Genomic DNA, 13,917 nt, shown 5'->3' with positions numbered 1-13,917 from the left:
CTACTTTTTCCGCACAACTTCCTTTAGCACCCCTCGTTCAAATACAAAGCCAAATTTGACACTAATGATGACATGACAGAGGATACGGTGGATGCATATAGACTGGCGGTCACACAAAATGTTGTTGAAAAGGGGCGGGGGAGGTTGCATAAGAGACAAGCATAAAGCTCCTGCAAAAAATGGGTGTATTTAAGTTGTCCCAATTTGAACACTGTGGTGCTGAGCATTGGATTATCTGGAGAACATAAACGTGGCTTGAATTAGTCAAAAGGAGGGATCACATTGGGGGAATCCTTTTGCACATCAGACATATAGCCGTTTATATTCACAACATAATCCACTCGGTCCCCTTTTTCTCGATTCTATCATCACCTCTAACCCCATCACCGCCTTCTCACCAAAACCAACAAGAAACCGTATTTACAGCAGATATACCGAAGCAATACACGAGCAGCGGCGAGCGAATCCTATTTGGACCTTATCGTCCGGATGATAGCGCATGAAACATTCAGCAGTGAACATCCTCAGGATGGTCTCTGCGTCAGGTTTGCACAGTCCCCCTGGGGCCCAACACGCATCGCTTATCGGTGGTCTGATAACAGGATTTCTTCTCTCGCGGAACAAGAAAGGAGAACAGGACAGTCCACTTCCCGGGCTGCTCAGTGAGCTGAGACCTCAGTCGCTCATAGCAGGGATTGCATTACTCGGGAAGCTACTCCTTGACCCGTACACAAGGGAAAATTGAAAAGAAAAGTGGCTAAAAGTGAGGGTTATGAAGACATTCATCATTGCTCAAAAAATAATATTCCAGTCCAATGAATTATCTTGGCCATTATTTGCGCTAGCAAAAATAGCACTGGAATCAACAACTTAATTGCTCAGGCAGACAAAAACCAAATAGTCCAAGTCCAAGAAAAATAAACGGTCAGAAAATCGCACAGGTTTGAGACAAACCCGAGTTTAATTGAAATAACTATTTCATTGCACATCAAAGTTTATTTTGTACTATTATGTTCAAGTTTGTTGCACTCCGGCTCTGGCATTATAAACAGCCAAACCGTGGGTCACAGTGAGGGTGGGATGTTAATCAGTGAGAACCAATGAGAGAATTTGGGAGGCGGGGCCTATGACTGCTGCAGCAGCTCACTTGAACCAAAACAGGAACAAAAACAGGACGGATGGAGAACTGTGGCAAAATCTTGGAAATTTTCATCTTACAGATGGAGTTAATGTAACCAAAACTATTTGTAACCGTGTTTTTGAATGCACACAAGATGTGAGAATAATCTGCTATTCATTCGAGTAACCCAGCAATGCTGCTCTCCCCGCAGGGTCTCCCTCCTCACCTAAATCCCACCTGGTCTCAATAAGCATTATGAACATCAATGTGCCAGCATACATATACAACAAGTAACACAATAACAGAAAAGGGATTTGTAAAGAAAAAAATATTCCACTGGAAGCTGTTCAGAAAATTAAAAAAACAGATTTATAAATGTTAACTGTTGCTCAGAAGATGCATGTTTTTCTGCTATTGCAAACTAGAAAAAACATTAAAGCCCTTGCACTGGTAAATAGATTTGGTTTTCTTTTTGTCATGATCAAACTCATTTTATGTTGTGATTTAGAAGAAATATTTTAACTGCTACCGTATAAAGGGAATACTGCTGTTATAAATCACCATATTTGTTAAAAGCACAAATATTTGGGGGAGTTTTTCCTTTGCCATTTGTGGGGTTTTGTGACAGAGGATGGTGCATGGGTACAGATTGTACTCATCTGAGGCAGATTTGGGTTTTAGGGCTATACAAAATAAAATGCGCTGTTTTGTTATCATCTGTGTTGTCAGATTTAACCACATTAATCCCTAGACTGTTAAATCACTAGATAGAAATGAAGGCAAACAAAAATAAATGGAATTTCAATAAACCAGAATTGTGTCATCTGTTCAGTCTTCTTTTCAATCTTCTTCAGCCCCTCCACTGGCAGCCCTCTCATCATCCCTCTTCAGGCATTTTTTTTTTTTCCTCGCCAAGCAACCAAATGGTATTGGCAGCAGCCCAGATGCTCGAGTTATGGCGCATTTGGCAGCATTTGTTGTACAGTGATTTTAAAGGTGGAGAAATCTTAAGATGCAACCAAGTCTCAACTGAAAGTGAATGGTTGAGACGGAAAGTCATCAAACCTCTGTAAACGCTTGGTTTCTTGCCCTTGCCCCTTTGTCTTCCCCAAAAGGACTTGGGGAGGAATTGAACTTAATGCTGAACATGGGTTTATTTGCATCAAGAGTTTTGTTATACCTCAAAAGTTGGACAGTTAAATGAAAAGCATTTTTGAGATCTTCCCTCTTCTGACCGTATTTACGCTCATGGCTCCACTCCATTCATTCCTAATGCCTTACATTTCCAGAACAACAAAAGCCCTGAATAATGAAGTGTCTTTTTAGTATTCTGCCAGCAGCAGAATTCTCATTGCAGCCTTGAGTACATCACCGAGGGCTGGGGAACATAGCCATGTGCCCTGCTTGGATGAGCAGATGTAAACAGATTTTTTTCCTCAGAGAGATTTTCTTGTAGTCCATCCTTCTCTCTGTGGCTCTTTTGCTTTTTGCACTTTCTCCTTCTACTCATCGTTCTTTTGCGCTTCACTTCCAGTCCCTCTCCTTTGTGCTCAAGGTAGAAACATACTCCCCAGGGCAGTCCACAAAAAAAGGGGTGGGAAATAGTTAAACGTAGACTCATGCAGATTTTCCCAATAGCAACACTCTGTTTGGCCAATAGCATATACATTACTTTCTTTCTCCCCGCAGAAGTGGGCCAAAAGTGATGTAGGATGCTCATTTGGTGGTCTATTTATGTATTAAAGGGGGCATGGACTCACTGTGGTTTTACAATCAATAGAAGACCTAAGCTCTATTAAAACAGTACAGAAAGTCAATAGGCAAACTTCCATAGAAAGGGCATTGTTGAATTATGGATGTGAACACAGAAGGGGTCAGCCAAAGTCCAAAAAGTATAACATAGATTTATAGGTAGATGAAATGCTAAGAGGGACATTTTAAAGACAGTCGAGAAAATCTGATAAACAGTCAAATTGGAAGTTTGAAGACAAGCAGAAAATGGAAAATCTGCATTTGTTTATAAATGACGTGTCCACCATGAAATCTGCGTCACCACACATGCAGATTTCATGTATCTCATTATGGGACAGACCATTCAGAATAGTGCAGACACCTACGTGTCCAAACAGAACAGATTAATCACAGTGAATCAATAATGGCGGCAGTGATAGTAGGTGTGAATGAATCAGAATGCAAATTTAAATGTGATGTCTAATGAGTAATGCTGCATGATGTCTTTGTTGCGTCCAATGCATGAGTTGTTCTGTAACTGCGGGCCTCAATGCGGCGAATGAGGAGGGGGGGGGGGGGCAGAAAGCTAAAGGCAGGATATGCAGCGCTGACATTTGGAGACGACCTCACAGTGTTCCCCTTCTCGAGGCTCCTCACCAACGACAAAAAAAGACTCTGTTACGTTCTCTTCATTTCTCTCTGCTCTTCCCTCCCTCGTTCCTACTACTAGTGCAATGTGTGCACTTCCTTTTTCTTCAGGTTTAAGTTTGATTGGTGCAGATTTATTGTACACGGGTTCACCCAGTTAAACCCTGATCTCAGAGATTAAAAATACCCACACAAGGAACGTATAATGCTGCACATTAAATCTTAAATAACAAGTTGTGAGTGGAGAAGGCGACGACGTCAGAGCATCACAATATGAAGGGAAGACTTCTGAAAATGAAATTCATTCGACCGCTTGACATTTAGCACAATGTGCTGTTGTACAAGGGTGGATGACTGGAGGGAAGGAGACTGCAGGCAATGATGAAGATGAATAGGTGCAGGGTATCCCAGGTGATTATTACTAAAACCATACAGACAGGTCTGTTCTCTTGGACCCTAATGGCTTATTGATCTGGAAAGCCCATCCACCATTCTGCTCTCACAGGATACATAGACAACGTTAGCTAATACTACCGAGACCATTAGGGACAAAATGATATGCTTTTCTATTGAGTTATCATGAGTTAGTTTCAAAGACAGCAAATTTGCGAAAGCTTTTCAACTGCTCTAAATTTAGTGCATCTTCTTCAAGAGTAAATCAACACTTCTATAAATAAGTTTATAATTACACACAACGGATAACATTTGCAAATGTTCCTGGAACTATGGTAGTTAGTAACCAATTGTAAATGTATCCTTTAATTTTTCAGAAACTGACAACATAAATCATCCTTCAAGGTTAAAGCTCAAGGTTAACCTTAAAGGCTAAAGGTTTTTATTGTCATTGTTGTCATATATAGGCCAGATCTCTTTCCACGCTTCTGCTTCCTCTCTTTACGTCCTCTCCTGCGCCTCGTAGGTAGGATGATTATTCCACTGGGCTCCTCAGGACGCAGGATCTCTCTTACGATATGGTCCAGGCTTTCGGAGGTCCAATCCCTTGACGTGTAATTTTGAGTAGTTATGTCCATCCATAAAAGACGCTGTGCAATAGTGAGTTACTTCTGAGATCCAAGAAGTGCCTTGCGATCTAAAAGTCAGGACGCCGGCTGCTTTCAAATGGCCATCCGGAGATACTGATGTATTCTTGGTGAGGCCTGTGAGGAGGCCATTAAATCCATGCTGCGTGCTGCCCTCCATAAGCACCAGCGGTCAAATAGATGGATTTAGTTATGAGTGGTTAGACATTAAAGAAGCCACCAAACCACATGGAACAGGTGCAATTCATGGGCACGTATGGCTCCTGATCCCCTTGCAAAGCTTGCCACCCATGATCAATCCTCCACCCGCCGGGACAATTAATTAGCGATGCAAAGACAAAGATTAATCGATATGCTGTCAGGCTCCCACTGGCTGAGGAGAGAAGCCCCGCCAAACCCACCTTCATAACCGACGGCGGCCCACACTCCCCTTTGCAAAGCAGCTGCATTTATCAAACCAAGGCCTTCCTTTCACCCTAAATGTTTTGCCATGCCCCGCCCCTCTGTCCCTACCTGCATAGGCTGTGAGCCATCTAATAAGTTAAAGAAGAGTCTGCGAGAAAAGTGACCGCCAAAAAGAAGTGTGTGTGTGTGTGTGAGAGGAATTCTAAAAAGGGAAGTAACTAAATCTAAATGTGGGGGGCTGCCCTTGTGCATTGTCTGTATTTATAAAAATGAAGTTGGGTAATCATACATGTCTTGGAAGTAAATGTGTCCTTGCAAATGTGTTGGTGTGCAACTCTAAGAGCAGCGCATGACTGACAGCTAGTTAGGACTACATGCATACTGTGTGTGTGTTACCGGGGGGCAGGGTGTAGAGGATAAAAGCTTCTGCCTCTCTCTGACAGTTTTATCCGCATCACCATCTGCCTTATCTGACGCCAGCATCTCTCGCTTCCCCACTGTACTCTCTCCAAACTCTCCACCCGCCCCGTTCTCCTCGCCACTCATCTTCTCGCCAATGGTGTTGCACGTCAGATTGCATTTTTCAAACCTTAATTAAACAAGTTTGCCAGCTCAAGCTCCTTGACAGGTAACCCGTGGCCGTCAGGAAACAGGAAAAAAAGCATGTCGGTGTGTGCAGGAAAAAAAAGAGGATTCTCTCGTTTTCCAGCACGGAGAGGGAAAGAAATCCCAGTGAGGCTAATGAAGTCAGATGCTGCTCTTCGCTCCACTTGTGTGCTGAAAATCACTCTGGATTTCTTTCACCATCAGCAGTTGTCACGTTCAGGAAGAAAGCGTAAAGGTGGGGTAAAGATGAGGAAATATAGCCATGTCCCTTCAGCTAACCCACTACACTAAATCTCCGCCCTGGCTCAAACCAGACCGTTTTGGGGAGATAAGGCTGGCTAGCTGGTAATAAGAGGCCGCCCTCATCGAATGCTTTGAGCTGGGACCGGACAGCCAGTGACGGAGGTGCTTGGGGAGGCCCGCTGCACACGGTGCACAGGCCCCTAACTGCAGATGAGACGGTCCCACAGAGCAGTAATGAGCAACAACTTGACGGGTGTAAATGTAATAACTGTCAAATGTGAGAACTGCAATACATGCTAACAGACTCCTGGAAAGAAACGCACGCCAATCAAAAAAGGCAATGCGACTATTCAGCCATCTGCTGGGACATTTACAAAGTTTATGAGTAGCTCATGAAGGGAATAGCTCTGATATTTCCTTTCTTTATTAACAACTCATCTCTCTGTGCATAACTAACAACCGCAATTTGCTGCTCTGTGCCTTTATTGCTACATATCTGCATACTTGCATACATTTGTACAACTGTGAAGAGTCACATAGATTTTAACAACTTGCATGGGGGTGTGGGCTGCAGTGCCGTCACCTCAGCCAGGTAGTGAGGAACAGCCTGAGCTTGAAGCTGGAGTGGGAAAAGTTGTTCTAGCCAAACTGAAACTGAGGTAGCACAAAACCAAATGTACCTTGCACCGATGTGTGACAGTGGGGAAACACGCCGGACTCCAAAACGCCAACGCCAACACTTGAACTGAGTGGTGTATCGACTGAAAGCTCACGGGTTCTTATAACAGCTGCTTATAAAGATCTATAAGGGGACGCACGCCGTCGGCTGCAGTCAGACTACATCAAATTAGCACGTTCTTACACCTAGACCTGGGTTTTTTAATATGAATTATGGCCTATGAATTATTTGGACCTCTAAGGTCTTACAAGGGCATCAGTTATTTTTCCATCTGCCCCCGATTGGAGATTTAGCTTTCAGCCTACCCCCATATCTGTCAGTACCCTTCATTCCCAGACTCTCGCGCCCCAGGCCCGATGGTGGAAATTGTCATCAAGATTGGCAAAAATGTCCTGCCCTCCCAAATAAACTCAGCTGATCTGACATCCTGTCAAAGGCATCAGGCTACTGTGGGACATCCCGTTGACTAACTGGAAGAAAAGCTTATACAAGTTTTAATGTTCTTATCTAATTTATATCGCCATTGGTGAAACCAAATTGGTTTCTTTAATGTTCTCAAGAATAAAAACCTGTGGTTTTCTTTAGTGTCATTGCTGGCAGTGGACCCCGGCTGTTCAAGGAACACCAGCCCAAAACCGGTTACAGGTCTTCCTCAGATAACGTAAAAAACGTATTTGTGCATAACCAACGCAATAGTTAGCCAGTGGACAAATACAGCGACTAAGTCTACATAGGGAGGAGTTTGGGATGGGGGAAAAGAGGGATGCAGAAATCAATGTTTATTGGAATTACTAACCTAACCAAAATCCAGACCACTGATCGCTCATGTTGCTGTACATTCGTAGTTAGAAATCACACAAACCATTGTATTGACTGGTTAAAGCATCATCTGGTAAGGTAGATAAGTCTAGTCCCGAGGGTATTGGTTAATAATAATCAAGAAGACATTTACATGTCAACACCAGAGATCATCCTTTAATAGAGATCGGTGTTAGGTTTTCATTGACCGAAAACCCAACTGTTTTAAGGTGAAAACAGTAAACAATCTTCACATCCATATGGGCAATACTGCACCGCAGTGTGCACTGTCATGTTTGATTGGCTTGGCTATGACTCATTCCCATGGCATTTTACAGATAATTAATCACAAAGCTGTTTTATCTACGACTCTCAAAATGTCAACTAGAAAGTTTGCAGCACTGTCAGACAAACCCACAGCAAATAATTAGGGAGGTGAAAAGAAATAAAGACCTTGTAAGGATAGGTTATTTCCTTATTAAAGACACACACAGGATTAAGAATCCCATAACCTTGACTTTACATCTACTGCCTCAGGGTCTGTCAGGTAAATGGAAAGAAATGCTGGAGAGGTGGAGGCCATGTGCGGGTGGAAAGGTATATAAAGAACAAGCTGTTTGTTACAGTTAAATTAACTGAACTTGTATATCTCATATCTAGTCTTTTGACCAGTCGCTGAAACACTACGTGTCATCATTCACACCCATTCATACCACACACTGTGCCACCTGCCATCAGTTCTTAACATCAAGACCATTCATACTGCATAGTCGCAGCTGAGCGGGAAATTAACATGAATATGCAGAAAAGTGAAGCGGGGGTCCTTTGAATGAAGGATGACCATGCTTGTACACACACACACACACACACACACACAGATAAGTAATCATGCTCCATCACGTCCTGGTGGCGTCTTGTTATCAACCGTGCCCACTAGTGCCAGTATTTCTAATTAGAAAGACAGAGACTGCATCCATCATGCCGTGTTATATCATGTCACGACAGTCAACAGCGTAATCAGTCTTTGGGCCGCTGACTTGGTTAAGAAAAGCCATTAACTTTACCATTTACACTTATCAACTGTGTCATTCATGGATTTCTGTTCTAAAAATGCACAGGACTAGAAAATTAAAACAAAACACAACACAAAACAAGCTAACCTGGAATGAAGAATGAAATGCTATTTTTTGTCCCACTAGCCAAATAAATTGACAATCACGGCTTTAACGCTGCAACATTTGTATGTTGATGAGATCTGCATGGGCCCCCATCAGGTGGGATGACAAAAGTCCACAGCTACTAGGTTCTCAGGTCTAATTTGCGTGTACTTCTCACCTCAAAGAGAGACGGGCATAATTAACGGGACCCAAACACCCACCACGGGCTGAACACAGTCATTTAGGGGTAGCGACTAGGGAGCAGCAGCGGCAAATGAAATGTAATTGCAAAGGGAGCTGTGGAGCAGGGCGGCTGTGTCGGAGTCACTGATGTGTGTGTGAGAGGGAGAAAACGAGAATGAGCGAGAGCGACGTGGGGGAATGAGGGAGCAAATGAAAGACACAGAAGTTAGATGGAGAATATCAGTCAAGAGAAGAGCAAGTCAAATAATGACTGTTGAGTGACGGAGTGGGATGTTTGTATGGAGTCAAATCCAGTCCAAAAGGTTTGATCATTGGAAATACATATGTGAAACATACACTTTCAGTTATGGTCTCAAATGTATTTCAAATAAAAACACGTGGATGGAAAGTACTTTTGTGTTGAAAATAGTTTTGACTTTGATTTTTTTTTTCACATTCAGACTTTTAGCCCTGATCTGGCACATGGGGCGGGGCATCAACTAAAAAGGGGCGTGCAATCACGAGTGACAGTCTAACAACTGGGGAAGCGGCGTATCATCGTCAGTTGGCGTCTGGTTTCGGTCAAGTTGGCGAGATTTTCACAGATTTGGACTTCACGGTTCAATAGCGTTAATAAAACACAAACAAAACCTCTCTTTAACCATAGTGATGTCGCTTTGTAGACGGTCCCCTTCGCACTCGTGTCACAGACTGCACAGTAAGTCCAAGGTGATTCATCCATGTTGCAGACCAGTGCTTATTGGTGAAAATGATGGTTAATTAGACATCACGGCTACAGAGGGGTATTGTTTGTGTTTCAACAACATCTTTCCGACCAGCTCTTGAACCAGGAAGTCTGAATCTGTGAATATCTTGACAACTTTACTGAACTCGGACACTATCGGACAGATGATATGCTGCTTTCCCAGTTGTCAAGCTGTCACTCATGATTACTCGCCCCTCTCAGTTGATGGCACGCCCGCTACGCCAGATCAGGGTCAAAAGTATGAACGTGAAAAAAAACATCTGAGAGTGATAAAAAGATCGCAGTCTGTAAATATAAAATCTGCAACAAAAAAATATATTACCGCAAATATACCAAAAATATATGACTAGAAATCTAAGAACTGAGTCCGCACACCGTAACCCCCCTACACATTTATATTGGGGGTCAGCTTTTGTTTTTGTCATATACCATCCATATTTATATGGACTGATGGTAGCGCCATATGTAATTATCTCCAAACATCCGAATATTAAAAACCAACAGAGATAGTGCTAGGAAATGACACTGACCCTTTAAAGTTGTTGGGTTGAACATCCCCACTTCAACCCAGAGCGTCATTTGTTGTGTCCGTTGCTAAAATACCTCATCCCTCCTGTTCTTATCATTATTCATCACCATCACTGATGTTGGGAGCATTCATATTGGCCTTGATCTAATTTGTCTAGCCAGCCAGATCCAGCCCCCCCCGCCCCCCCCGCACCCTCAAGCACAAACACTATTTTAGCTATACCTCTTTCATCATCCCTTACTCTGCTCCTCTCAACTTTCTGATCACTTCGTGAGAAGTGACGCAGGGTCAACTATGTTCCTGTTGCTTCCAGGTATGGCCAGCCCAAACAAATTGGGGTCACCTCATTGTTGTATAGGTGTGAGCACACACAGCGCCACACACACACACTCTCAGATAGCTGAGAGTAGATAAGTGTGGATAACACTTATCGCTTCCTATCACTGTGTTTAAGTGAGTGTAGAGGGACTTTAGGACATTCGTTGCCACCAGCTGCTTCTGGAGTAGAGAATGTGGCAGTGCACAATGTTTAACTGGGTGATCCGGACAAGATGATGAATAGATCAGAGTCATCAGGTTGCGGCATGATTGGCCATTAACTGAGCTATGAATGTATTATCGGGACGAATAAGTGTTGGGTCAACGAGACCATTACAGCCTGTGTTAATGCATTTTTAAATGCCTGCTGTCACTTAATTGATATTTAAAGTTATAATTGGAGGGGGTTTTAAATGACCTTTAAGCCTAACACATGAAAGCAATAAAAGAGATGAGGCCAATAACCGCTGTGACATGAGATAAAAATATGTGATGTTTGTGCCTAGTGCTTTTCTGGACTCTGCCCACACGGATTTCTGTCAGTAACATCTGGAAGTAGTACAAATCAAAGAAATAAATGCAATTTTGAGCGCACTTAAAGTCAAGAGAATATTGACCAACCAGCCCCAAACTACCATTTCAATAGTTTTTTGTTTCAATATTCATGTACTGTCAATCATGTTGTGTAACAAAAAAGCACAGCTGCAAACAAAGTGCCTTTCACTGTACTCATTCAGCACTCAAGAACGTTTCTTTCATCTTCTTTCTCCTTAAGCCTCCCTCTTATTATTTGTGGCCACTGGTTTACTCCTCATCCTTTGGTTCGGTCCAATTTTTGACATCCTCCTTTCCTGCTTCTCCAACCTCAATTTATCATTTAATCTATTCTCTCCCTCCTTTCTCTTGTCTTCCTGTGACTGGTGTAAATAGCCTCAAGTGCTGTAATAGTCCCCCCACCCCCCATTATCATCCTTTAAAACCCCAATTTGACACTTCTCCAGAGTCCTGTCCCCCCCCCGTCTACTCCTGGGTTTACCATAGTGACTCATATTACTGTGGCTTGGGGTCAATTCATTCCCCCCCATCATTCTAAACCCCTCCATTAAAATCCCAACGGCGGTATCTTACTATGTGCAGCTCCAGGTAATCTCCCAGTCCCTTGGCGCTCTCCACTCTGACCAGAACGGCCTCCTTCAGCTGAGTGCTAAAGCCCACTGCCAGCCGGTCTGCCCGTGTGCTCGGCCGGTCATTGGGTGGCCAGGTGTATGTGATGAGGGCTCCGCCTCTTCCGAAGATGTATGTTGTCCCAGCTGCAAAAAAAAACACAAACGAGATGGAGAAAGGGGGTTATCACTGTGTTGCAACAGAAATATGTAAGGACTTCTCTCACGATATGGAACAATGATGACATTCTGTTGTACTTCATACACCTGTATAATTCATAACTGGGTTGTGTCACTTCTCTACTGCATTTTTATGACTGTGAGATCATAAAATTGACTTACTATAAGCCAAATTACCATCTTTTCCTTGAACAAGGCAGATGCGTTACTTTAACCTTACGCAGTCTTGTTCCAACTTGCAACGTTGAGGTTCAATTAGAAGGGTTCAGTTTGGACCATCTGAAGAATTACATTGGTAGTGATAACCCCTGATGACGGCCAATCAATTGGCTGAAAAAATTGAAAATGGGTGGCTTATCGGAATAACATGTAGTTTGTCATTGGGGAAATGTCCCATTTACATTTCAGTCAAAACTTTTTAAACCAGGGGCCAGAATATTCCCTTTGTTAAAGAGAGTTTATCTTCCTGTGTAAACAAAATGTGTTATTGGGAGTCCTGCGTAGCTTTAGCACTAGTAACTAGCACCAGGCCTAGTTGTCACTCTCCCCAACCACTGCTGCCCCTCAGTTGTGTTGTGTTGAAACTAGGTCACACTGACAAAACTTTGTGTTAGCTTTGCTGTCAGTATCTCCTGCAGCCCTCAACATCAACAAAGGACATTTCTCAGATCTGCCAGTCAAAGGAACTTTGCCTCAACAGTATTTTTGAGCTGCAGCACCAAAGATGCACCCTCCTCATGAGCTGTGCAATTTGGTGTCTTAAACACAGGAGTTAGGATTTGGCTCAGCTTCACTGAGCACTGGTGGTGACTGGCGTTGGCATTGATTAGCATGGCGCAATGAAGCCACAGTCAACTGCTCTTTAACCAGTGGGCTGTCATGTCTTCCCTGGGGCATAAATGCATGTAAACACAGGCTGTAATAGTAGATAGCAATGTTTATGTTTGCAGCAATCTGCAATTACACATTTGAAATGTCCACCCAGTTGCATTTAAAAGGATACCGTAACTTCGATCTGTTTGCCTGGTACGGTTAGTTTGGGCTGGTTTGAAAGCTGTCAATCAAACCTTGGTGCAGACCGAACAACCAAATCAAGATCGCATGGAAAAGTGGGTTGGCATGAACTACAACTGGACCAAAAGTCCCCAACTCCATAACACTTTTGATAGATGTGCTTGCCTCGCTGCACATGCCATTTTGCTTTTCAAGTGATCTTGTTAATCTCGCTTTGCCATTTAGGCACTTGATGGATAACATTTTAGTTTTACTCCACATTCAGTGCCCCGCTGGTTAGAAACCAATGTGAAACACTTTTTTGAAGCTACAGGTTTATAGCGCTAAATAAGGTAAACTTCTAGTTGATTATCCAAAAAACAGATTTTCCGTTGACTAGCTGCATAATCACAAATACACACAGTAGTGCACACTATTGTCTTTTATACTGTACCTGCAAATATTACACAGCACTGCAACAAAATGCACTGCACACAGTTTTAGTCCCACAGAGGAAAAAGGCTGGCTGATAAATAATGGACATATGCCGTCTCATTGCACTCACACTCAATCACTGGGTTAGCCGACACTTTCATTATCTAACAATCCGCTGGTAGCCATTTGAGAGGGGCTGACACACAACTTTCGTCCCTCTCCACTGCTTCCCTTCTCTGCCCCCCCCCCCCCCTCCCTCCTCCATGCCACCGCAGCTAAGCCCTGTGCTCAGCTCGTGTTGTTTTCTCGAGGCTGTATTATTTTTGCACTAACTAATTATCAAAGCACTGCAAGGAGGTTGTGTACCAGAGGAGGGAGGCAAAATAGAGAGGATGAAGAAAGACAACAGGGTTTGGAAACGGAGTGGGAGAGAGGAGGGGAGAGTGTGAATTGTTGATAGTGGGGAGAAGAAGAAAGTTGGTGTTTTTTTTCTATTTTTTTCTTTCCTGTGTTTATTAACAGAAGCTGAGAAGGGGAGCTGTGAGGAAAAGGAGTAATGATTTCTAAAATGGTCGACAAACAGAAAGGGTCAGCCATGTTGTGATGTAGGAGGGGGAAAAGAAGGGATAGCTGATGGTAACTAGGGGAAAACGTTTGCTTCAATGCAAACAGTGTTTTCATTCACATATTTTTTTTAAAGGTTGCAATACTGAGGTCCAAACAATTGGTACATGCTTAATGGGCGCATTCCAAAGGACCATGCCCCGATTCAGCACCAGACAACTAAATCTCAACCTCTGCTGCAATCATCTTGATCCATCTTTGTTTTAAATGAGTCTATTGGAAGCCCCTGCACTAAGGTCGCTTGTGTGCTTTGATATGTAATCAAACAGGAATAAATTACTTTTCTTTAACGTTTCTTT

General features: G+C 43.1%; 1 protein-coding gene across 15 annotated transcripts in view; it reads right to left on the bottom strand.

The window, feature by feature from the left end:
- nrxn2b (neurexin 2b) overlaps positions 1–13,917 on the bottom strand; it is a 493,664-nt gene that overhangs the window by 68,520 nt on the left and 411,227 nt on the right. For all 15 annotated transcript variants that reach the window (XM_037480221.2, XM_037480234.2, XM_037480230.2 and 12 more), the window contains one exon: positions 11,352–11,533. In XM_037480221.2, the coding sequence (XP_037336118.2) occupies positions 11,352–11,533 (182 nt within the window). The remainder of the gene's footprint in view (positions 1–11,351; positions 11,534–13,917) is intronic.

Source organism: Pungitius pungitius, chromosome 1, assembly GCF_949316345.1.
Source record: "Pungitius pungitius chromosome 1, fPunPun2.1, whole genome shotgun sequence".
Lineage (NCBI taxonomy): Eukaryota > Metazoa > Chordata > Actinopteri > Perciformes > Gasterosteidae > Pungitius > Pungitius pungitius.
Note: the sequence above shows the minus strand (reverse complement) of the source record. Positions and strands in the feature narration are given on the sequence as shown.